We start from the raw sequence: 26,026 nt of genomic DNA, 5'->3' as shown, positions 1-26,026 counted from the left end.
GCTTCTCTCTCACTTGAGCTGGTACCTCAGCCAGTGACAAGCACACAAGTCTCACAAAGTAGCATAAATTCCAAACTGAGAACATTCACATCTTTTGTATTTTTATTACATTCATTTTCATTACATTTATTCCCTCCCCGGATAAACAAGGAAAGTCACCACGCCCTTTGCTCTCTGGATGCTGGAGATCTGCAGTAACATGACTGCAGTAGTTCTTTGATCCTCAGCATCTCACTACACTGCCCCACCCCTGCCCCCAAACTACCTCATGCTTTATGTTAAATCAAACACCAACACGGGACACACAGCTACAACCTGGAAGGGCTCTCTACGGATGAATGGCACACACAGCAGTGGCCCTGCAGACAGGGCACAAGCGTGCAGCGTAAGGAAAGCACTGGACACATGACAGCATGCTCAAAGTAGAGGATGAGATTCAGAGAAGCTATACCCAAGTTCGTGGCACCTTGGCTCTTCTTATGCTCCTTTCACATCTGCATTTAATTGTTTGAGCCTTGAGGTGAGCTGGCACCTGGAAGCCACTTTGGCTGAGCCTCTGAATAGATGAGGAAGCCTGTGAAGGTGATGTACTTGCCGTGGTTGCTGTAGGCACCATAGCCATCGTGCTGGTGGCTGTAGAGCCAAACAGTGTCCCCGTATTGCAGAGGCAGCATGATGCTCTGGCTCTGCATCTCCCTCCTCTTGGAGTGGTTGTCATCATAGATCATGGCCTGCACCTCATTGTGGTTCTTCATCAGTTTCACTGACATAGTCTTAAAGGGCATTTTGCCAATGGTGAAGGAGAAATAGTATGCACCAGGTATACGACATGTGAAGATGCCAGTGGAGGAATTGAAATCTTTTCCAATATTCACGAACTCTGTATCGAACGTGATTGGCTCGTGCTGGGTTTGCTTCTCATCTGTCCCCAGGAGACTTTGTGTGCGGGCAACAGAGAATGCAGAGCGAGGGTCTTGTACCCTGTGTGGCTGGTCAGACAACACGTGTCGCTGTGAAGCTTCATTCTGCTCTCTGGGAAGTTGCTGAACTGGGTGAGGGTGTGGCCCGAGCTCCTGAGAGCTAAGAGCATTCTGGAAGAAGGCAGAAGTGTCTGGATAAATCAGGTAGCCATTGAAAGTTGTATAGGGGCCCACATTGCTGTAGAGAGCGTACTTGGGATCTCCATGTAAACGCAGCCAAACTGTGTCCCCGTAGTCAAGCTGCAGCATGGCACTCTGGCTGGCCACCTTCCGTTCCTTGCGGTGATGTTCATCATACACAATTACCTGCACCTCATTCTTGTTCCTCATCAGCATGACAGACAAGTTTTTCTTTGGGTACTTCCCAACAGTGAAGGAGAAGTAGTAGGCTCCTGGGATCCGGCAGCGGAACAATCCAGTTTTGGGGTCAAAATCATTGCCGATATTCACATACACTTTGTCAAAGGTAATCACCATCTCAGAGCTCCCTTCCATGCTGCTGGTTCTGGCCACAGAGAAAGCAGAGCGAAATTCAGTACTGCTGTCTGCTGGGAAGCCATCTGCAGGAAGAAAAATCATGCAGCAAAGGAGGCCAAAGATGATTGGAACGTTCAGTGTCATCATTGTATCTGGAAGAAAAAAGAAGCATATTTCAGCAGGAATAGCATTAATTTACAGCTCACACACCAGTTGAAATTCAGACCTGAATATTGCTAAATAAACATGAAGATCTATGTCCAAATATTGAGAAATTTCCAGTGTGTTCTCTGAGCAGTGTATGGGATCACACTGTAGTTCAGATCCCAGCACCACTTTTGTATTTTCCTAGTGATAGCCGGACCTTTTAAAACCTGTACTCCTGGAAAGAAAAAGAATCTTCTCCTTTGAAAGCCTGACTATCCTACAGCTTGTCTGCAAAACATCATGATGCTCACACTGCAGTGGGATCTCAGAGCCTGCTGGGGATTTGCCAGAGCTCCCTTTTGTTGTGCCTTTTTTTATTTGTTAGACCAAGGATGAAACAAAGCCCTACACAAACCCTGTATTATACAAGTGAGACACAGCTGAAGGGCAGGGAGAAGAGGACATATGCTCTAGAGATTCCCATGCAGATGCCATTGCCTTGCAGTGCAGTAGCTCTTTCACAGGATGTGGAAGCTGGAAGCCAAGTAAGTTGTTAGATCCCATTGTTCCAACATGAATCTGCGAAAAGCATAAAGAAATATGAAGAAGAAAGAATGTTTAGGGAAGGAAGACAGTGGAGAAAATTACTGAAATAATAAAAAGAAAGAAGGAAAACAAAATGGTAATTAAAAGGAAAGTCTCCTAAAGTGTGCAGTTCCTGAGCGAGAACTGAAATACCAAAAATGGGGAAACAACTCCCTAAATGGGTAACAGACCAGACATAAAAACTTCTTTGACCCCTAAAAAAGTTATGAGTTAATAGGATTTTCTGCTTCTATTTTCCGTGAATTTTTTTTTTTTTTGGATGGAGGCCAAAAATTATCTATTAGTGCTTTCAGGCTGGAAACAAAACTGCCAGTCATTCCAGTGAGAAGCTTCACTTTCTGTCACCTCTCTGTGCTTATTAAAATATCATCCAGGCTAGGAGGCAACTGCCTGGTTTGCAGTCTGCTCCATCTGTCACCCCAAAACTGGTGCCTTGCCAGCCTGCAAACAATGAATTCACAGACCAGCAGAACAGAAGAAAACATGCAACTCACTGGGGGGTGGGGGGTGTGTGGAATTAAAGACAAATCCTGCATTAAAAAGGATAAAAGGGTAAATATCTGAATCATCTGAGATGGCCTAGTAATAGAAGTAAAGCAGACAGAATGCACATAGACTTTGAGGTGGCAATGGGATCCTGCTTTGGCAAGATGTAGTACCTAGAATCACTCACCAGCAGGAATTCAGATTGATCCTTGCTCTTTCACACTTGAGAATAAAACTGAAATCTAAGGTGCAGCTTTAATACATAAGAACCCAAGAATAAATTAGATTCTCAATTAAATGAAAATGGCACACTAGCAAAGACTAAAATAAATATCCATCCATGCCCCAATTTTACCTTACCTCACTTCTTTCACAGGCATCTGAAGGAAGGCTCTCAGCCTAAGCAGGCTTATAAGTTTGCCAGTGAGGGGCTGAGCAAGGAGAGTTTGCTGTTCACTGGAGCAAGGACAGGCTGCTGATCAGTGATAACACTGAGCAAGGATAACACTGCTGTTCTTAGTGCTGAAGAATGCTGAGACCAGCTTGAACAAATTCTCACCCCCACCACAAGGACATGCAAGACTGAGGCTCCCTGACTGAGGCTGGGAGCAGCAAGGATTTGCAGGTCCTGATTTGGAAGTGAGGGTCAGAAGTGTTGAAGAGAAGAAACTAAAAAGCTGCCAACACATTTTTCAGCAGAAAGCATATTTTGCTGAGTAAGCCTGAGAACATATAATCTAAAAAAATGTGCATTTTGAATGCATATTAAAGTCAATCACTTTATACTATAAAAGGCCAGTGTCACTTTTGCACAGCAAAGATTTCTAGCATATCTTGCTAAGGTACCTTTCTATACCTTCCCTTCAATGGGGACCCTTCTCAAGGTTATTCCTTGAGGCTGAACAAAAGAGATTTTCCCAGTTGTTGGCGTGGGTAAAGTAACATTAATCTCTGCTTAACAATTATTCTGCTACCTTGAACGTAATTGGTTTAATAGAATTTCTTCAAAAACAGTGCACTAAATCAGTAGTAATAGCGATCCATACTGTGTGGTAAATAATTCTGATTAAGCTTTTCCCCCCCCAGTCATTATTGCAATAAATTTAAATAAATAATTTTATTTATATAAATACATCTGGTTTGCTGTCCTTAATTCTGCAGGACAAAGTTGTATAAAAGCTCAAATACACCTGTGTAACTCTTTAGATATAAACCACTGACTGAGTCTGGGGCTAAGATTGTATCTAGCTGTATCTCGGCTCTTGTCTCAGAGAGAATTTAGAAAGTAAGGGAGTATCTTCTGTACCTTGTGGCTTCTGTTTGTGAAGGGAGGGCTTCTCTAATCATCTTTGTCTGAAGCTCCCATTCTGCCAGGAATATCTCAGTATTTTCCTCCATGTCCCTGAATGTTTTTCCTGACCCAGCCTCCTCCCCCAGTCGCTCATGGGCTGTACTGAAGGTTGCTGAGAGAGCTGACTGATGTAATTTTGAGGCCACTCTATCGTCTTTGAAAGGTGATGGAGATCAGAGGAGGTCCCTGGTGACTAGAGAAAGGCAAATGTGGCATCCATCTTCAGAAAGGACAAGTGACACTACCTGTGAAACTACAGGGTGGTTGATCAGTTAGCCCCCTCACTTTGGTCCCTGGGAAAATCATGGAATGTTCTTAGAATATATTTCTAGACAAAGGACATGTAATTTAGCACATGTTATTTAATTGAGCATAGACTAATCAAACTGATTGCCTTCTTGTGGGAAGAGATCAGTAGATGTCACCTACATTTTAGCAAGGCTTTTGTTTCAGTATCCCAGAGCAATTCTCTATCCATGTTGTATTGTTAGATAATTGGACTACTAGAAAAATGAAAAAATGACTGGATTATCAGGCTTGAGAACTAGTGTTTAATGTTGAATTTCAGATGTCCTCTTCAATATTATTTATCAATGTCCTGAGAAGCAGAAAGAATGGCCACTGATCAAGACTGCAGATGACCAAAACAGATGGTTGACCAATATACTTGGAGGCACAGGTGCTATTCAGAGGGACCCAGACAGACTGGTGGAATGGACTGAAAAGAAATTCAGTGATGATAAATGCAAAATACTGTACCTAGATGGACTAACCTGTGTGTTGGTACAGTCTGGTCACTGACTGGTTGGGAGTCTGTCTGAAAAGGATCTAGTGGTCCAGGAGAACAGTAATTTGTACCTGAGATAGTGCTGTGCCCTGCAGGTACTGAAGGCTTACAGCACTCTGGGGTGCAGAACAGAACACAGCCAGGAACCAGACTGTGATTATTCCTCTTTAGCTGGCACTTGAGTGACTCCAGAAGAGGGCAGCCAGGATGGCTGAGGTCTGAAGCACCTGCCTGATGAGGAGAGGCTGATTGAACTGGGCTTGTTTAACATGGAAAAGAGAAAACTTTGGGGGGATCTAGTAACAACCTTCCAGTGCCTTTAATGGTTCCTGACAGTGCAAGGTACTGCATTGATGAGCATGGTGGAAGAGTAACAGGCAATGGTCATAAAATCCAAAGGGGAAGACTCTGACTAGATATATGCAAAATAAGTCCATGATGAGACAACTAAGAATGTAACAGTTTGCCCAAAGAGATCGTGAGATCTCCATCCTTGTAAGTCTACAAACAAGACTGGATTAAGCTGTGAGCAACCTGGTCTGCACTCAGTGTTGGCCTTGCTTTAAGCAGGAATTTGGACTAGAGACTTCCTAAGTCATGATTCCTGACTGTGTAACTGAATACCATAGCTCCTGTCTTCTCACTGTTAAAATTCACTCCCTAATAACCCTAGCCATGGCACTTACATGGAATTAACCAGCTAACAGCAGGTCTAACAGACAGATTATTTTCCATCCAGCAAATTGAAGCATTTTCAATGAAACTTAATCCATAGCTAAGTGTCACGCATCTGCTTCCACGCTGTCTTTATTTTCCTTACTTTGTAGTTTATGTGTTCCTCAGGGCAATGACTGCCTCTCCTCCCATGTCTGTACAGCATTTGGCTACTGCTGCCATTTAAATAATACTAATAGACCCTAATATCCCACCAAGAACTAAATTCTGAACTGTCACACTTGTGAGCTCAGCTTCTGGTTCAGCAGAATTATTTTTGCAGAGTGCTACATCTAGCATGGCAGGCTCATTCCAGCTTACAGCTTAGAAAACCAGGCCCTAAAGGCAAACTTATAAGGGCTATTAGATGTTCCTGATTCATACTCATTCATTGTTATTCCAGTGATCACCATGGTGTGGCTGCATGGAGACCCAGGAAGACTGTGACATGTCTGCATGCTCTTGAGACAACAAATGATAGGAAAGGATTTGGCATTTGCATTTTTAGCAACAAGACTGCTTCTCTGAAATGCTGCCTGTGATCCAGACCTTGTTCAGCATATCCAGGGGTCAGAGGGGATACTGAAAGCACATCACTGCTGGCCAAAAAGCACAGAAAGACAAAAGAGACAAAGCTTAATAAAGGGTGTAGTGAATCTGACCTTATGATCCTTCAAACAACCACTATCCTTGTTTCTGTTTGAAAGCTAATTTCTCTGTTATAAGGTCACTTATTAAACGTTGGATCCCTCAGTATAGTTGCAAAGACCCTCTGCTGCTGCTGTCTCTTATTTATCAGCTCTTTCCAAAAGCAAGTCATTTAAATAAGGCAGTTAATTATGCTGCACTTCCATTAGCAAGTTGTTTCCTTGACAGCTCCCACTTACCACTTTCAGCACTATTTAGGTTCTTTTAAAAATAATTTAGAAAGTATCTAATAACTGCCTCTCACACTAAACCAGTCTAAGAATAATTTGCCAATCATTAGGAAGACACATCCAGCTACAGGGGTGCCATAAACTGAGGCAACTCGTGACAGCTTTTGGACTTGAGTATTGTCATAGTAATTGTGAAAGACAAAGCTGCCAAGACGTCCTCCCCCAAAAATTGTTGCTGGTGCCTAAGTCTCTTTTACTGGCATAGTTTTCTCCTGGTAGGGCAGATTTAGCATGGGGGATGTGAAGCTGGCCATGGACACTGTGGCATCAGCCCTGAGTTCATGCTATGATTGAGGTCTGAAAACTGAAGAGTGAGGTGAAAGAGCCAGGCTAGAGATGGAAAGTGGGTCTTCAGCATGTGGCAGCTGGGTTATTCTAATTACATTTACACACGAATCAGGGCCCTTTGTCCCCTGCTCTGCAATTCCTTATTGTCCCAACACCACAGAAGCATGGAATGAAGCTAAGCAGACCCAAGGGATAAACTAGGTAAGCCACTGCTTTTACTTTAGGCTGTACCAGCAGGGACAGCAGCCCACAGAGAACAAATCAAGAAACTAATTTTGGAATAGGAGGCACAAAACACATGATGCAGCTAAACAATTCTCAAAGGCACTGGCATTAAATTAGTGACCTGAAAAGAAGGGGCTAAAGTGGTACGACTCACATAGTAGAGCAAGAGCTGCAAAACTTTCTTGAAAAGAAAGTCAGAATTCACCATTTGCATGACCCAGGAAATTTTAATAGCTTTGAGTTTGCTGGAGGTGATTTTTCTGTCCTGGAACAGAATCAATCCACCAGTGAAAAGACAATTAGTTTTACTCTTCTATTGAGACATATGGATTTACAAAAGGACATTCAACAATAGAAAGGTCACCCCATTTCTACACTTGCAGGACAGACCTACTTGTGAAACCCACAAGGGTTTTCCTTTTATTCCAAAACATTAATTATCTAGATTCCCTAGTCCTACCTTATGCAAGAGTCCTTTAATTTCTGTGGGAGTTTTGCCAGGAATATCACTGAAAAACGAGGTATGAAACAAAATTGAAGCAGTACAGCTGGATCAGCTGTTACTAAAAGGTTTTTTAAATCCTGTAAGCTGCAAGAGCAAAGCCCAATCTCCCCAGCTCTCACCCTAATATTTAAGGACAGCTGCAAGTGTTTCAATTATTTGAATCAGTGAAAGCCTGTGTAATGAACATCCTTCTTGGACTATAGTTAGCAAGATTTCTTTTCCCAAGATACCACATACTGTCTGTTCCACTCATCCAATACAGATTAAGAGCATCAGATAATGATGCAAATGCATCAGTTCTTCCAACATCAAAGAGAAATTAACTGTAGCACATCCTCAAAAGCAAAATCTGTATAAGACTACATGAGTAACAAAATCAGTGATTCACTTATGGCTCTGGCCTTTCTCTGCTTTTGATGAATGTGGGGGTTTTTTTTAAACTCTGGCACAATCCTGGGAGGTAAAACATTGTCTGAAGCATTCAGGATGCCTTTAGGAAACTATGTATCATGCCTTGAATGACAGACATGTATGGCATTAATACAGAAAATGCTTAATTTTGAATTGAATGTTTCCCTGAGTCAAGGGAGAGTCCTTTAACATAATAAACCAGCTTCTGTGTATTAAAGATCTGTGAAGAGGCAAAAATTATTTTCAAGTGTCTCAACTCCAGCCATACTCAGGAAAAAGAAATGGAGAGACTTTTTTTGGCAAAAGCCAGTACTGTTACCCTGCATTCCAGAATATAATTAAACTTGCTATTTCAACCGAAGCCTTAACAACTCTGTTTAAGCTAAAATGATGTTATATGAAATGATGTAAATTCACTGACCACAATAAAAACATGATAATCCTGACATTAAGATTTTTCTTCTTTAACATCATTTAAGAAAATTTGTCATACACATTTGAAGTTCCAGGGTGACACACTGCATCTGCCTTTTTGGCTACCATTGTATTTTAAAATATATTAATTTAGACAAAATGGTGTTTTAGTAGAGAAGATGGCTGAATAAATCCTAGGTGGGAGCAAGGAGTTATTCTAGCAAACAAATGCTTTAAGACATAATAATTTTTTACATCCTTTTCTAAATGAACACGTTACACAAATCTAACTCTTCACCATGTACACACTGCTTAAGAAAAGAGGACTAAAACTTCAAAGCAAGGAAACGTACTCTATCACTGGCCAGAAGTAGAAGAACAGAAAACATTGCTAGAAAATTTGAGTTTAAACGGTAGTTCATAAAATGTGTTGAATACTGTAAAGTTGTTTTGCACATGCAGTTAAACCAACTGTTGATAAGCAATTACTGAAAGCACACCAGCAATAAACAGTGAAAAAAACTAGCCATTGATGGGAAGGAGTTCAGTGACAAACAGCTTCTGTGTAAGCAGAGGCCAGAGGAGACTGGAAACCACATCTTGAGAAAACCAGAAGTCTGTTGCTGTGCAGTGTTTATTTAACACTGCTACCTTTAGACATAAAACACTGAGACCATTTCAACAGTTGAAATTTTCACATGGATCCAATTACAGTTACAGTAATGCCAAAGTTAAACCATCTCTTTTCTCACCCCCCCAAACATAATTTCCTTTTTTAACCTGGTTTATGTGTGCATTTCTTTTTCCTGGTGTGCACAAGAGATGCTGAGACTGTGGAATAAGGCTTTATTGGAGCATTTCATCTCTCCAAGCAGGAATCCTATTGCTGCACCAGAAGGCAGATCACACTGGCATAAAGGATGAACAAAGAGTCTGGCCTGGAATACCAGGAGGTATTTTGATAGGCAAAAGAAAGTATCTGATTCTCTGGCAGCAAATACCACAAAAATCTCAGTCAAGACAGTGAGAGAGGACGGCCCCAAAGGCAGACTGCACACTGCAATCAAATTCTAGAGAGAGAGGACTCAGAGAACTCAGAGCATGGAGTAGAGGGCAATTTCCTTGCTCCAGGTGGCTGGGCTGGAAGCCCTGTAGCAGGAGGACTTTCCCACAAAAGTCTTGGGGTTTTTTTTTGCTTGTGAAGGTAAAACCATATGAAGTAAAAGGACACTGCCAGAAAGACTGTACCAGCAACAGACCTACTGGGGTGACAGACACTTTATGAGAAAGAATGCTGAGTACAAGCAGTACAATTCAGGCTATTCCTATGCAAAATTCTTCTTTAAAAATGAACAAGACTTGTTTATAGGGTTTTTATTTTAAACCTCTCACCTGGCTTAAGATACTTAAACCTAATATCATGGATGTGGATATTAAAGATGTTTGTGTGAGTCCCGAGGAGGGCTACAAGGATAACCAGAGGGCTAGAGCACCTCTTCTATGAAGACTGGCTGAGAGGCTTGGATTTGCTCAATTTAGAGGAGGCCTCAGAGTGACCTTATCGTAGCCTTCCAGTACTTAAAGGGTTACAAGAAAGCAGAAGATGGACTTGTCTCAAGGCCATGTAGTGACAGGACAAGGGGGAATGGCTTTGAACTGAAGGAGGACAGGTTTAGATTAGATATTTAGAAAAACGTCCTTCCTGTGAAGGTGATGAAGCACTGGAACACGTTGCCCAGACAGCTGTGGATGCCTCATCCCTGGAAGTGTTCAAGGCCAGGTTGGATGGGGCTTGGAGCTACCTGGTCTAGGGAATGTGCCTGTGACAGGGTGGGTTGAAACTAAATGATCTCTAAGGTCTCTTCAACCCAAACCACTACATGATTCTATGAAATAAAATGGTTTTATTTCATCATCTGACAAAATTGGAATGAACAAGACCCGGTTACTACCACTAGCAGTGCTAGAGGAGGTGAAGAGGAAGGCAATACCTATACAAATGAGAGACTCTTAAGAGGCAATGAGAAGAAAATTTAGAAGTGTTTACAAAAGACTTTTTTAGGTTGGACAAAAGCTGGGAACCTAAGGAAAATGCAGATGGGTTCAGCATCCCAGACTACTGCTGTAACTTTTCTCTTTTAGTAAGAGTTTGTAGAGGAAATAGATAAATAATTTTTCCCAATAATGTATGAAGCATGGGGACTTTAAAGGGTTCATACATAAAGAAAAACTGTTTGGACAGCCCCACTGATCACAAGCTTATTAAGGTTTTCCTAAAGTGGTAGGAGAGTTCAAATCCTTAGGGACATTTAAAAAAAAAAAAATCTCTGCTTTAAACTCAGTTAGGTAAACTGAGCTGTGAGTGACAAAGTGGAAACACTAGGTAGGCAGAATGACACTGGAATCAGTGCTCTGGAATCAACTTGAATTCTAACCCCTTTATTCTTTCTGCTTTATTGTTACACATCATAGCTTTTTCTAGCAGTTTTTATACACAACTTCCTTCTAGTGAAGTAAAGTTTAGCTCTCAGGAAAATCTCCACTCCCTCTGCTAATAAATGAAAGTCCAGCAACAGTTCAGAGACCATCAGTAGGTAAATATACCTACAGTATAGGCAGATATTTGACTTTCTTTTGAACCACACTTTCCTCTATGGACCTAAGCAACAGTTTGCTTCAGTGCAGCTGAATGAATATTTTCATCTTCCAATCACGCTCACCAAAAGAGGAGGTTCCTGGGCTATTCTCAGAGTTGATGCCATATTCGTCAATGTTCTTTAAATCCTTAGTTGTGACAATTACTTAGAGATATTAAAGTAAAGGTCATCAAGATGAGAGTAAATATTCCAGTTAAACACAGGCTGTACAGACTTTCCTCCCTGTTCCCTTCCACCTTCATTCACATTCCCAGTCCCTCCACTATGGCACCATCAGTTGGGCAAAATCTTGCAGTGATTCTTTCATGTTCTTCTCTCATTTCCTCACTAAGAATGAAAACAACTGTTAATAGTAGATTTATTTGTCCAGAAACTAATAGGAACCTGTGGAACCTGAGCCCCACAAAGATTTAGCAAATAGGAAAGCAAGTTTGGCTGTCCATACCTAACAGGAATTGCAACTTCTGTGTTACACTTTCCTGTTGAAGACCGTTGTCCTGGAAATTGTGATGATTTTTACAAGATATACTGGAACCTGTGGTATGCTCTCAAGGCTTGTTCATTGTCCTCTCTGTAATGGTTTCATGTTCTCAATTTTCCTTCTGTGAATTTGTGCTCCCACACTTTGTATCAGCCAATACATGATTTTAATTTAACTGCAATGTAAGGTCCTAATCAAAGAAAGAACAAGTTTTAGATTTCTCCTTTTGTGGCTGCATATTCACACCTTCTCCCTCTTTCTCACTTCAGAGGGCAAATAATCATCATTTTTTTCCTGGAACTCCACACCTGCAGAAGTTGTTTTCAAACCCTTCCCCCACCCACTGGAATGCTGCCCTCCAGTCATTTCTCTAAGACCTGCCACATCACCCACCTGAATAAAAGCCAGAGGGAATATGCTGGCTCTTGCTAGTTAATCATCAAATCTCAAGTTAGGATAAACCCGTGGAGTCCAGCAGTGGTCCCCTATGGGAACTAATGGATATCTGAGTGCCAGCTGGGATTACATGCCATGACAACAAAAAACATTTTTGTTTCATCATTATGTCTGAACTCACTGTCTGCTATGAGCTGATTTAGCAATCCAAAAATTTTCACAAGTTGGGTAAATCTGGTCTCCATCCTGACTACCCGCAGTCTACAGAAAACTTTCAGAAAGGATGAGATTAGTTTTACTTTTCTTGATAAATTAACTTCTAATGCTATGTTTTATCAACAGAAACATTGCTTTGGTCATTTTATCCATCAAAGGCTACACTACAGTATACTTTGAGAAAATGTGATATGCTACTGACTACTGTTTTCTGACAATAGGCTTAGCAAATCTATCTGAAAAAACTCTCCATGTACTGGAGCATTTTCCTACAGGAATGCTGCTTTCCTTGCGAGTTTTTTAGCGTGTCTTGACAGGTAAATCAGGAAAACATGCTGTCTTTTAACATCTGCCATCACATTCAGCCAAAAACCCACATTCATTTCTTTTCATGTCCTGCTGTTTCATTACTGTAAAGAAACTCAGAGAACACTGAATTGCACTGCAGTGCTGCTGTCAACATGCGGCAACATCTCAATTTGGAAATTCACTGAGCTCTAGTTTAGAGAAGAAGGTGATAAAAGGCATTAAGATCCATGTATCTTTCATCTCTGCTCTGGCACTTTCATTTCTGCCCCTCGTCCTGCTGGCTCAGGACACAGACCTAGAGCCAGAGAAACAAACATCATGCACTCAGCAGAGATCACTGTTATTCCAGAATGAAAACTGTGTGGGGAAAAAGGGGTGTCAGTCTAAGTCCACATATGCTAATAAGCCTTTTTTCTGGAGCTGTTCTCCAACCGTCCAAATGGATCATAGAATCATAGAATGATTTGGGTTGGAAGAGATCTTAAAGATCACCTAGTTCCAACCCTCTGCCATGGACAGGGACACCTTCCATTAGATCAGGTTACTCAGAGCCCCATCCAGCCTGGCCTTGAACACGGCCAGGGATGGACATTGACAACCTCTCTGGGCAATCTGCTCAGTACTTCATCACCCTCACAGGAAAGAATTTCTTCCTATTATCCATAATAATCCTGTTGCTTTTGTACCCAGTGAATTGGTAGACAGATCAAGAAACTATCATCAAAAGAACAATCACTGCCTGGGACTACCCTCATTTTTGTCACCAGACAGTTGAGATACCTCGATAGAGACTTCCCCTGGAATGGAAGAGAAGTTCTTGATGAACATTAAAAGCAATTGATATTGAAGGTCACTATATGTATTGAATAATTGTATCAATGAATCAGGTTTATCCAATACTTGGCCCACTAGCACTTTCTTTTATATCTAGAGATACACAATTAAAAACAGCAAGGTAAATCAGCAGGGTTAGTAATTGTCATGCTTATTAATAGTAACACTTCACAACCAGCAATGTGTAGCTCACCATTTTCAGTGGCCTTACCTGCCAAGTTCTTTGTGACCAGACCTCTCTGAGGAAGATCTACAGACAGCTGGAACCTGAGCTATTTCAATTTTTTAGCCATTTCACTAGCAGTTATTTCTCAGAAGGCTGTTGCAAATGAGACAACCCAAGGCTGTGAATTGGTATTTGATATCTTCAGGAAAACCACAGTTTCTGCTCCCACTTTTAAAACATTGAGTATATTTTGGTCCATCGATTTAATCAGCTTGTCATCTTTTTCAACAGGGAGCTGTGAAGTTCCTCCCCAACACCCTGCAAAAGTCAAGTTTTCACTTCACAAGTTTTTGAACCTGGATTTTCCTGTGACAATCTGACACAGAGGTGCTGCTGCCTACAAGGCAGAACCTACAGCCCTGGATGGAGGGACAGAGAGAAGCATTCCTGAACAAAGCCCTCAATACACACATACCTTTACAAGGTTTTTCCAATATCTGCTTTCTATCTTTATATTCCTTCCAGTCAGTCCCCTCATAGTGGCAGCAGAAATGTTTGTGTGCCTGTTTCTGTAAAACTCCATCTGCACTGGGGAGCTGCTGGTAAAAGGCTTTGGCATTGCCATCAAAAAGCGCTGCTGGGCACTGCTGTTCACTCACCAGCTCCTCATTCCCAGTGAGGAAGTGCTCAGTGCCTGTCAAGTGCTCACACATTCCTGCTCATCTCTGTGACCAGCCAGTTTCCTCCCAGGCAAAATTGCCTTTGACAGCTTGAAGCCGATGCCTCTGATTTTGCTTATAGGGAAAAAAAATTGTTAAAATACTGAAATAACAACTGCAGCAATGCATTGGCAGGTTTTACCTGGCTTTTAGACTCTAGTTGGACATAATATAAAGAACAGCAAGGATATGGCTGCTCTGAACCCTGCTATGCAGATGCTTCACTTAAAGCAGGCTTGGATATCATTATTTTGCATTAAATACGCAGCTCACACTGAAATAAGGGCCATTTGCAACAGCCTACACAATTTCCTCACAGCCACACTGAGAGATTCCAGTCATGCACCCTAAACCTAAACATTCATATTCAGTTCATACTTCAAGACAGTGCTTCCTCTATTCAAATTCTTTCATTCCCCTACCTTCCTTGTAGCTACTTCTGTCTAACACTTCTCCTTTTCAAGATAATTATCAACATTTTCTACCAGGAGAAACATTTACCATCTGCAGAACTCCCTCCAGCATGTTCAGTATTTTTCTGCACAGCTTGTCTCAGATTTCCTCACAAGTTTCCTGGAGAATAACCCCCTCACCTTGTTGTCTCCTCCTAATAGTAAAAATAGGATTTTTTTAACATTAGCTATATTTGCTTTATCTCCTTCCAGAATCATCTTGTTCCAAAGCTAAATTTCCTTGAGCACTGGATCACTGTAAGCTTTCTTTTGGATACCCTTGGTGTCTCTCAAATAAAGACTGTTTAATACACTTACCTGAGAAGTAAAGACAGTAAAAGCAAGGATGGGAAGAGGAATGATTAAATAAACTCAGGCAAAGTGGTAAAAGCTGGTATCAAGCACTGCTCAGTCCTTGGGTGGAAGGGATGTGAATTCACTTTGAAATATCTGGGGCATCAAGTGACTGGCTTTCTAAGCATATAATTATTTTTCCCAAGGTGCTCCAGCAGTAATGGAAGATGGGGGAAGGGGGAAAATCCATCACAGCTTATATAGTGTCACGGTTTGTGCTCATGTGTCCCAGAGTAAATAAAAAATGAGGATTTCCATCAATTTATGGATAATTCCAGTGTAAGAGTGTTTAAATTACAACAGATTATTATGCTAATATGTTCACTGAGCAACAGCTCCATGAAAACAGGCTACTTAAAAGTGCAGCCTAACTCTTAATTTTCTCGTTGTCTTGTTCATTCAACACAGATTCTTTCCAGCAGTTGCTTTTCAGCCTTTCAGTCCTAGAGAGTACCTGTTTTCACAGAAAAAAATTCCCTATTGCCTGCTTGGTATAAAAACACTTCCACTCCTCCCAGTATGTCTTTAACCTTCCTAAGAGATTTTCTTTTTGTCTGAGTGAAAAGGTCTAAAGCTGGAGGAGACAGAAAAATCCCTCTCCCTTTAGAGGATTAAAAAATTATTTGGTTGGACTCAGAATGTGTTCAATTCAGGATCTGATGTGCAGCCCGCCACTTCAGCATCTGAAAGTGTTGATCATTGCTCTCTTTTTTCTTTGTACCTGTCTCCTCACAGGGATCCAGGATTTTTCATCATGCACAGGGGACTGTCTGTTCCATTTATATTAAACAATATATGTTAAACCATGAATACTACAGGACCTAGATTTTCTCTCCCTGGATAAATGCCTAAAAATATAAATCATAGGACTACAATTAAATTTATTCCTATTCTGAATTCCACTGTTTTATTTCATTTTACCGCTAAAAACCATTTTTGGACTACAGCCTTTCATTCAAGGAATAAAATACTAGAAGAGTTTGTATTTTCAGTTCCGATAATTTTACAAATTGCTAATCTTGATTAATTTTTCTTCTTCCATAGCACTGTTTTCAGCATTCATAGGCTCAATCAAGCACCTGCTCCTGGGAAATCAGAATGTCCTATTCCTTCCCTTTTCTTCCAAAAAGAGAGACCTCTTCTGTCTTCCAAGCTGTTCTTTCAGGCTCTTTTCAGAAAGAGCTGGTCAGTGGTCTTGGTGATGTGCTACCTCTGGATATCAGACAAACATCAGAACAGGGCCAGCAGACTTCTTTTATTTCATTCACATGAAATGATTGCCTTCATAAAATGACAGAAGAATGGTCTAGAGGAGAACTTAAGACATTAAACAGTCCAAGGTGCTTTCCCATTATAGGATCACTAGCCTTATTTGATTCTTCACAGATGATGGTCTAACCCGTTCTCCCTGTATCAATTATTCAACTGTTTTTATCATCCTAGATCCTAGAAAATTATTCTTGTAGTTTAAAATAATCACCCCTTCTGCTGCTTCTTTCTTTCTGCTCCATCCACCATGAGCCCAGAGAAAAGATCATTCCCTCCTCTATTTTTTATCTGAAGACTGTTATATTCCCCTGTCAAATTTCTGGTCTAAAAATTGCAGTTATTTCAAATCATCTTGCAGGTCACATTTTTCTGACCTGTGATGAGTTCTGCCGCCCTCCTCTGGACTCCCTCTGATTGAATTGCACCTGTCTCAAAGCTCAACAACCAAAACTTTGCACAGCCCCCAAGCTGAGGCTTTGGCCTCAGAGCAAAAGGCTTGCTTCATGTGTTCCAGGCTTTCATGCCTTTTACATATCCTAGCAAGATGTTTGCCTTTATTTGCAACAGCATGACATTGACTCATGTTCAGCTTGTGATCTGCCATAACAGATTCTTTTCTGTGGAGTTGCAACCTAGTCATTTACTTCTGGCTTGTGCTTATCTGGTCGGTAATTTCTGCCTTATTGTAGTACCTTGTATTTATCCCTACTGAATTTCAGTCAGCTCTTTTCCTAGAAGGTCTTCCAATTTATTTCAAAGATTTTGAATTCTAGTATTTTCCTCCAGCATATTTCATATTTCACAGTTTTATGTCCCTGGAAAATGTGATATACTCACTCCTTTTATTACCATCCAGGTCTTCTAAGAAAACACTGGATAAAAGCACATCCAGGACACCCCAATGCAGCTACTGTATCAGTGTTAAGCAGCTTGTGGCCTCTCTGAAGGACTGGCACACACTAAAATCATATAGATTATGAGCTCTGAATCTTCTGATATTATTTAAAGAAGATCTGACTGTTCAGATAATCATTTTACCCAGTTTACAGCCTCCTTCACCTGCTATGCCCCATGCCTCACCAAAACAAATATTTGCATTAATGCGCAACCATAGGCAAGAATCTCAACTTTTACATTAAAAAAGCCCAAAACTCAGATGAAATCTCTCTTATTCTACAAATAGCCTTTAATACATAAACTGAACAGAAGCCAATTCTGTTAGAACCTGCTGGAATACTGACAAAATAATTGGGAAAGATGTGACCATTTCTCTTCATAGACATAGGGATATGATAGAAATGCCCTAATTTATTACATTCACTGTAGTTCCAAGAACAGCATACACTTCAAGGGCAGCACCAAGACAGCTGGTTGATTTCAATGGACTGAACAATTCCTTTGCATCTGTCCTTGACCAATGACTCCAGGATCTTTTCCTTGGAGCTTAAACGCCAGCCATGACGGTCACAAGCAGGCACATTGCAGACAGTAAGCCTTTGTGTACACTGGAATAAAGATGATCTGCTATTTCTCCTGACAACAGAGGCTTAACTCTCTCGTCTAGCCCTGACTCTAATTCCAGTAGCCATTACCACAGTGCCCCCAGATTCCTTAACCCAATATGGACAGTTTTCCTGGCACCGTGGCTGAGGCCCTGGCACAGCAGAAAACATGCATGGTGTGAATGAACCAGCTGGAGGGTAAACAGGGAGATTTATAGGGCTTTATAAATATTCCCTGTTTTCCAACGGGGCCCTAGTAATCAATTATTAGCCCCTGGAGTAGTCACTTACTGCTTGCTTTGTGATCATCTGATTCTGGCAGTGTTACCTCTGCTGGAAACCTCAGACCTTTGATTAGATGCAGCAGGAATTCCTCCTTTGTTCTCTAACATGTCTGGAGGAAGCATGCAACTAGAGAGAAGCTTTACAGGGACAAGAAAGAACTCAGGGGTAGACCTGGTATTCACAGAGCACCAGAGCACAGCAGCTGTGTAGTACTGGCTTATTTCACTTGAACATCACACAAATTTCCTTATTGAGAGGGTCAAAACAAAAGGAACAGAAAAGCTGAAAGGAACAACAAAGTCCTGACTTTACTTCTGCTTGGACTGATTGGCCAACAGGATCTATACTAAATTTCTGAGTGCCAAATGAGAAGTAAGAGGCTTTTAATTTCTACTGTGTGAAAATCAGACCCAGTATTTCAAATATTGTAAGACGAACTATCAAATTGCCAAGACTTAAAGTGTCTTCCAAGACAGCACAAAGAACCTCATCCCCTAGAGACTAGACAGTAAACTGTAATTCAGTGAAATATCATTTTCCTTAACTGCACACCTTGGAGTAGAATGCATGCTTCATACTTTGGTGATTTAAAAAGGTGACTGTATGCAAAAGTTCAGGAGTAAAACCCACTGATTGTTACATCTGACCTCAGATGCTGATAACATCAGCATCTGTAACACTATAGCAATTTTAAACCCTATTTTTTTCTCTATTCTTTTGCCTAAATATGAATATCTCTTGCAGGGAGACTTTTCTCTGCTGAAAATATTATATTCTCAGAGGTACTCACTTCCTTGGAAATCTACTGTCACCACCAGTATCAGTTCATTTCAGTGCTTTCTGCCTATAACTAACCATAAGAATGGGTGAAATTCTGGCACAATGACAGTGATCACTCAGGACCTCAGTGCCTGTCCACTTTCTGCTATCACTGGCCTTTTTTTCTTTTGGTCTTTGTATTACAGGGTGATCTGCACAGAAGGTTCAAACTATCTTCTCTCTTTACAACCTTTGACATATCATTTTTCTCCGTGTGCCTGTGTTCATCTAGGTTACTATTTTATACAATAGTAAGTCTTCCAAGAGCTGGTGATGAACAGGAAGCCTTGCTGCTCTCCTGAAATACACTTTTTATTAAAATGGAGACTATAAAAGCTATCATACTCTACATGACTACAGGTCACAGGATAGTTATCCTGTTTTTTCACAAGTATAGCTGCTGCCATTGTGGGCCCACCCAGCCTTGTGGATTTGGAAAATATGAATGGTCCACACTTTATGAATGGAGAGCACAGCACAATGGATAGATGATTACACAAGTAAAATATAAATAACAACACAACTAAAATATAAATAACAACAAATAGAGTTCCTAGTTTTGGCGCCAAATCTCTGGTTCCAATGTATTTTATTTCTGCATCTGTCTCTTCACCTACAAAACAGCAAATGTCTGTAACACTAACAAATTATCGGATTTAAGCCAATTCTATACTGAAGCCATAGGTTCTCCATTATGGCAACCAAATGCCCTCTGAGGGCATTGCTTCTTTCAGACGGAAAATACAAAACTCATCTGTAGAGCCTAGTCCACGAACCATTCAGTACTTTGAATTACAGCTTTTTAGAGGGAAACAGAAGGAATGCACAGGTTAATGCTGCTCTATTGGGAATCCTCATTCTTCCTTGACATACCTCCTCCTAGTGCTACAAATTAACCCTTAAAAATGGCTAGACAAGCCATATCTTGCCATATGCCAAGATAGGATTGCAGCCTCACCAGCGTGTTTCAAACTCTTGTTACACATCATGTCCCTCGAGAAGAGAAACTGCAGAAGGTTGCAATAGCATCAGAATGAATAATTGAAGCTCGGCTCATTCAGAATGTGCATAAATGGAAGGGTCACAATGCTGCCTTCTAGTCAGCCGGCAGCGCAGAAACTCACCGGTGTCTAATAGAAACATCATCTGGAGATACTGACCTACTTCTCTGGGAGCTTCTGCAGAGTGGGCTGAGGAGATGACAGTGGGATGGCCAAGTACACAGAGGATTAAATCATATTATCTAACAGAAAACCGTACATTACAGAATCAGTTGCATATGCTACTCTTGAAAATACCCTCGGGACTTTGTTCCACCGAGAAACCAGAAATCCATTCAACATTAATGCTATTTCCCACCTGAGAAACTGTCCCTGTAGGAAATTGCCAGGATGCTCTTCCCCATGGCGAGTCCCTGGGAGGTTTTCCTACCTCGTCTCCATGACAAGTGCTGCCAAAATTGCATACCCTTCCGCACATAAACTCTACAGCCATTCAATATTGGGAGCGATAGGTGTGAGGGAGGGTAACTCGGGCATTTCCCGCTATTGTCCAGAAGCTCGGTGGTAACGGAGGGAGCGCAGCCCGCCCGTGCGGCCGCCCGCGCCCTGCCCGCCCCCGAGAGCCACGGGCTGGGACACGGCAGGGTGCCCCGAGCGCAGCCCCGTCCTCCCGACGGTCCCTCCGCTCCGCTCCGCACCGGCGGCCGCTCCTCAGGAGCCGCCGGGGCCAGGCCCGCCCGCGGCCCCGCTCCCATGGCCCCTGTCCGAGCGGGGGACCCCATGCCAATGCCCGGCCCCGCAGGTGCAGCCCGGCCCCACGGCGGCTCCCCCGGCACGGTACCTGCTGCGCCCCGCGGCGGCGGCTCCGCGGCGGCGGGCTCGGAGCGCGGTGCGGAGCGCGGAGCGCGGAGCGGAGCGGGGCCGCGGCGCTGCCTGCGCACTGACAGCTCGGCACCGCGGCGGCGGCGGGGGCCGGGGCTGGGAGGGGGGCTCCGGCACCCGGGGCTCCGGCGCCGAATCAGTGACGGGAGGAGGGCCCGGGGGCGGGCGAGAGCGGGGAAGGGGAGGGGGCGGTGGGGCGAGGGGCTCGGAGCCCCTGTCACCGCCGCAGCCCGGGCGGCCTCCGGGAGGCGCCGGCGGCCGCGGGCGCTGAGGGCCGGGGAGGCGTGTGGGCACCGCACGGACAGCCGTGACCGACAGAGCGATGCGGCGCGGTGAGACAGCCGGGCCGGGCTGCCCGCTGCCTTCCCCGGAGGACAGGGCGCTGGGGACGGGCGGGATGGTGCCCTCGGTTCAGCACAGCGGCGGCTGAGCCAGGCGGGCCGGCAGATCCCGGCGCCGCTCCCCGCCCGGGGCACAGGGCACCGGCCGGACCGGCCTCCAGCCCCCGGCTGAGCCCCCCGGGACGGGGCTGCCACCCGGTCGGGCCGGTGAGGGAGAGCAAACAGCCTTAGCTACGCCAAAGGATGTCACTGGGGGAAGCGACAGGCTTTTGGCTACCCAAGGTCATGTTCGTGTCTGATCTTCTGCTCTGGAGATTTGTCAGTCCCAAAGCATGTCTATAGACTTACTGTGTTACTTGGTTTATCAAAGGCTTGTATCTCTCTCTAGAAAGCTTGGCTTGCCTTAGATCATCACCTAACAACGGCAAGGCTACTACTTGTTCCTTTGAAGGCTGGCATTGATTTTTTGCTGACAGCAAAATAGTAGGCTTTTCACATTTCTGATCTGAGTTGAAGAGCAAATTTGGGGTTTTGAAAAGCATGTTTATTGTTAACCGTGTAAAATCGAATGTTGACTTCCAAAAAGAAGATTTGAAGATGTTGGATGTTTAAAAAAATGTTCTGGCTCTCCAACACTAAAGGTCTTTTACCCTCCAACACCCACTTTCTATGGGAGGAATTTAAATGCCAGTGTACTCACTCAGAGTACAGACGGGGCACCTGGTACTGTTTCCCCTCGTGGATTGTCCAGCCGTTGCTGCCCTGTGTTGGCATGCTCTGCTATCCAGTCTCCATCTCCACTTACCCTCCTGTGGCAGACACCAGGACTTTCTCCTGTTGCAGTAACAGACACATTTGAATCAGTTTTCACATAAGACATGTACCAGTCACGAGGCTGATTCTTACAATAGGCAGAGAATGGAAAAAACCCAAAAAGCTTTCTTCTGAGAGGAAGAGGACTGACAGATGGAATGGCCAGACAGTAATTTACTCTTTGGTGCAAGGATGCAATTTATGGCATAACAAGAACTTCCTACTGCTCATTAGCTTGTCTAACGCTGTGTACATACACATCGTTTTAAATACTTGCCACCCTGCAAATCCTCCCTAGCTCTGTACCCACCAGGTGCTGCATTGTCCCTATGTTACATCTTCTTTCTTCCCTCCTACAGAGCGAAACAAAGGTGTGGATGACAGGCAGAATGAGACATGAGACAGTTACAGACTAAGCCTCGTGTGGGTCCGGTAACAGCTGTCAGATGAGCAGGGTATATCCTGGATGGGCTCACATCCAGCTGGTACTGCTGGCTAAACATATTTTGTGCTCTCTTAACAGCTTCTTTGCACATTTCAAAGGGCACATTACTCAACACTCAATTCACTGCTTCTGGAGGAATGAATGGACCACTGACTCCCAGGATATGAGAATGCTCATCTTAGACATGAACTAGACAAATGTATTCCTTTTAATCATCTAGCAATGGTAGCAGTGATGAGTAATTATCAACAGTATGATAAACTATCCTTCTAAATTTCTATGTTGCCACTGAGGTCAAAGTGATTGAGTACTAAGATATTACAGTATTATAAAACAGATGTATGTTTTGCATTGTCCTGTGTAGTCCAGATGAGCTGTGCTCTGTTCAGCCTCTGCCAGACAGTTTTTCTTTCTCCATGGGGCAATTACTAGTACAAACTTCCTCTGCCCCAGCTCAGGAAAGGCAGAGGGCTGAGAAGAGAACTGTGCTTCCAGCCAGTAGCAGCTAGTGGATTTACTCCATCTCCTTGGAAAAGTGCTAGAACAGAGCAGAGCTGCCTTATCTGTAGGTTCCGAGGAAAGAGGCAGGAGAAGGTAGAGTTTTTTTGTGGGGAGAAAAGAATACACTTCTCAAAAATGGAGAGTGGAAAAAGACCCTTTTTTTTGTGGGGAGAAAAGAATACACTTCTCAAAAATGGAGAGTGGAAAAAGACCTTCTAGTCCCACCTCATACTGTTGCCTTTCCTGCAGTTGATAGTCCTCCACACAAGGACATGAAGCCCCATAGTGCATTGGAATGCTTTTTTTGTGTTAGTATTCTGAAAATTCTCATGGCATAACTCATTAGCAAATGGCAGCCATGAAAATATAAGAATCAAGTATAAAGTTATAAAATATAAGAATCAAGTATAAGAATCAACTATAAAGTTCAAGGCTGTGGAAGAGGATGCTTATATTTATTTTAAATGAAACTGATTTCAGTCACTTGCACTCATTCACTCCTATTTCACAAATTCACTCATAGTCACAAGCACCAAGTTGTGTGTGTGTGGTCTGCTCAGGACTTGGTGTGTGTATGTGTGTGTGTGACACAGAGGACAGGGGACAGGAGCTCCTGAGTCCTTGGGATGCCTCGTATGTTTGTCTTGATCTGGCTCAAGAAACCACGATTTTGACAAACTGTTTTATGACCTCTGGGAGTCAAGATGTCATGGCATGACTACGACCTCAGTTTTGCATTTTTCGTCTTCCTTAATTCTTAGGCAAGACTGCTTCCCATATTTTTTTTTCTCATTCTGGGTATCTTTATTGCTGCCTTCCTGTTGAGAGAAAAGGGATGGACCATCTTTGATGTGTCTGTATCAGAGCACAGACCTTCTGGTCTTGATGTATGCATATTCCTTATTACCTGCTTTATTGCTGTTGCTTGTACCAGTGTTAAAAAAACGTGTGCCGTATTTTTAAGATGTTTATTGTTTCACTATAAAGATAAAATGTCAGAGTAAGTAGTGATTCAAACAAGCCTAAGGATGAAAAGAATACCTCGTGAATATATAAAGACTCATTAATATGTAAACCAACTTATAGTGAAACAGTGTAAGGCTAAAAGAAATAAACCTCTGTGGTCCATGTGTCAAAAATCCTGCATGAGGCTGCTGCTGTTTACTTATATATTACAAACCTGGAAAAGGAATGATCAGGTCTTAGCAGATATTACCACTTGACTTACAGTGAAGTCTCTCAATAGAAAAGGACATCATTAATAACTATCATGAGTGAATAACTAAAATGATTTTTTGAGACCTCCGCTTGCAAATACTGTTCTTGGAAACGAAGGGATTTGGTGAGCCTTGTTTTGGTTTGTTTCTTTTCATGGTCTGAGTTTCTGTAATTCTGAACAGCCTACTTAAGAGAGATACGTGTACCATTTCCCTTAGAAGAATTTAAAGCTTGAGCCTTGAGGGTCATTGATCATATCAGGTGTCTGGAGTGTGTTGTAATGGCAGAAAACCAAGTGTAGAAAAATTTTGTGTTGAAATTTGGAGTATCTCCATCTAGAAAGGTGGATCAGAGGGCACCTATGATCATGTCTTTAGAGGAGTAGTTCTGTGCCACGTGTGTGAATGAGGAGGGAACAACAGCTGTGATCAGTGCTGGATGTGCTGTGTTTTCCTTTGCTTGCCAGCTGAAAGAGATGCTGGGTGCATGTGGTGCATGGCAGCAGAGAGGCAGTGTAAGTTATGTGCATGTGATTGAAGTGCAATTCTGCATACAGTGAGCAGACTAATATTTCTCAAAAGACTACGTTGGGAGTCACTGGCAGGGGCCACAGAGAATACAGCACCAGGAAAATGTAGAAAAGCTGAAGCCTTTGTGACTGACTGGAAAAAAATCTGGTAAACACTCAACTTATTGAATAGGTATTAGACTCCCAGCAAGTCACCCACTGAGGAATTTGTCTGGCAATATGTAACAGAAAATTTCAGGAGGTATCTCATGGAAGTTCTTGCAAGAAGGTGAGCAATAGCTGCTGGTGACTCCATGAATAAAAAGGACAGATGAAGCCAACAGCACAGTGATAACAGGACAGAATGCTGAAATTCTGATGAACTTGACAGACACAAATGCTGATCTTTCCACCAGAGAAGCAGCCAGGAACACAAAAAATTGACAATAAAAGAATGTATAAAAATATATTTTGAATTCAGTGTATGGAACACAATAAGGTGTTAAAGAATTTAGAGAAATATTTTACTTGTTTGTCTCCTAGATCCTGAGAAGAAAAATAATAATACAATTCTTGGTGATAAAAAGAATTTTGATATAACTGACAACACAGGAATGTCAGAATAATTCTCTGACTAGAATGCTGAGGGTTCACATAACCTGTGTGAAAAGGAAGGTGTTGTATAATTCCATGAAACTTAAAAGTCCTGACAAGCATTTCACAATGACCAAACATGAAAAGAATGTCAAAATTCTCCTGGAAGACATGAAGTATTTCCCTTATATTTGAGGAAGTTGACATATGTCAGGCAGATGTACAGCTCTGAATTCCACTGGGACACCTGCACACACATATACAGGTCTTGTAAAAACTCAACAAGAGATTGCCTGACACCACAATCAAATCTATCTCACCCAGTTAGGAGAAACAAGCAAGCAGGCAAGCAAGCAAACAGACAAAAAGAAACCCAAACAACAATCACTTTAAAACAGTTTGCCTAACAAACCATCTTTACAGGTATAGGCTTTCCCCTTTCTCTTGCAGTCTTTGTCCTTTTTCCTTACAAATATTCTGGAATATTTATTCCCTTCACATATTAATAGGTTGATACAAGTTGAATATCATAACCAAGACTTTAATGTCTATATTCAGTAATACTGACCCAGTATCAGCTTCTAAAGATGAAGATCAGTTAGCATATGCAAACAGGAAACCTTAACAATACCATTGTAACTGGATCCATTCAGAATCCCAAATAAAACCCCCAAATTTGTAGATGGTAGTTACATAGGCAGAGAAGCAATTATTTCCTTAATGCATAAATATTTTAACTAAAATGGTATCCATTGAAAGCTAAGTTCAAAGTCTTTTTAGTGGTAATAAAATTTACCTATTAAAACTCACTGGTTTTTTGTTTTACAAAACCATCTTTCATATCCAAATGAAGACAATATAATTCTGTATTTTAGGCTAATAATAAAACGATTTGAAATCTTCCTTTCCACAGTGTGTACCTGTATCTATGTATC

General features: G+C 42.2%; 1 protein-coding gene across 2 annotated transcripts; it reads right to left on the bottom strand.

Annotated features, from left to right (window-relative positions):
- Nucleotides 1-84: 84 nt before the first annotated feature.
- On the bottom strand, nucleotides 85-20,731 carry C1QTNF4 (C1q and TNF related 4). 2 transcript variants are annotated; one of them, XM_088166850.1, is made up of 2 exons: nucleotides 20,631-20,731; nucleotides 85-1,609 (listed from the first exon to the last, which is right to left on the bottom strand). In XM_088166850.1, the coding sequence occupies exon 2, from the start codon at nucleotides 1,602-1,604 to the stop codon at nucleotides 501-503; it is 1,104 nt and encodes a 367-aa protein (XP_088022976.1). In that variant the 5' UTR covers nucleotides 1,605-1,609; nucleotides 20,631-20,731; the 3' UTR covers nucleotides 85-500. The 2 variants fall into 2 exon arrangements, with proteins under 2 accessions (XP_088022976.1, XP_088022977.1); XM_088166851.1 differs by lacking the exon at nucleotides 20,631-20,731 and adding an exon at nucleotides 3,057-3,120.
- Nucleotides 20,732-26,026: the final 5,295 nt, after the last annotated feature.

The sequence above is a fragment of the Sturnus vulgaris genome, chromosome 6 (genome assembly GCF_052056855.1).
Source record: "Sturnus vulgaris isolate bStuVul1 chromosome 6, bStuVul1.hap1, whole genome shotgun sequence".
Taxonomy (NCBI): Eukaryota; Metazoa; Chordata; class Aves; order Passeriformes; family Sturnidae; genus Sturnus; species Sturnus vulgaris.
This window is presented reverse-complemented; position numbering and strand designations above follow the sequence as displayed.

Coding starts and splice junctions, on each gene's coding strand:
- C1QTNF4 (XM_088166850.1), bottom strand. CDS start 1,604: ATGATGACACTGAACGTTCCAATCATCTTTGGCCTCCTTTGCTGCATG.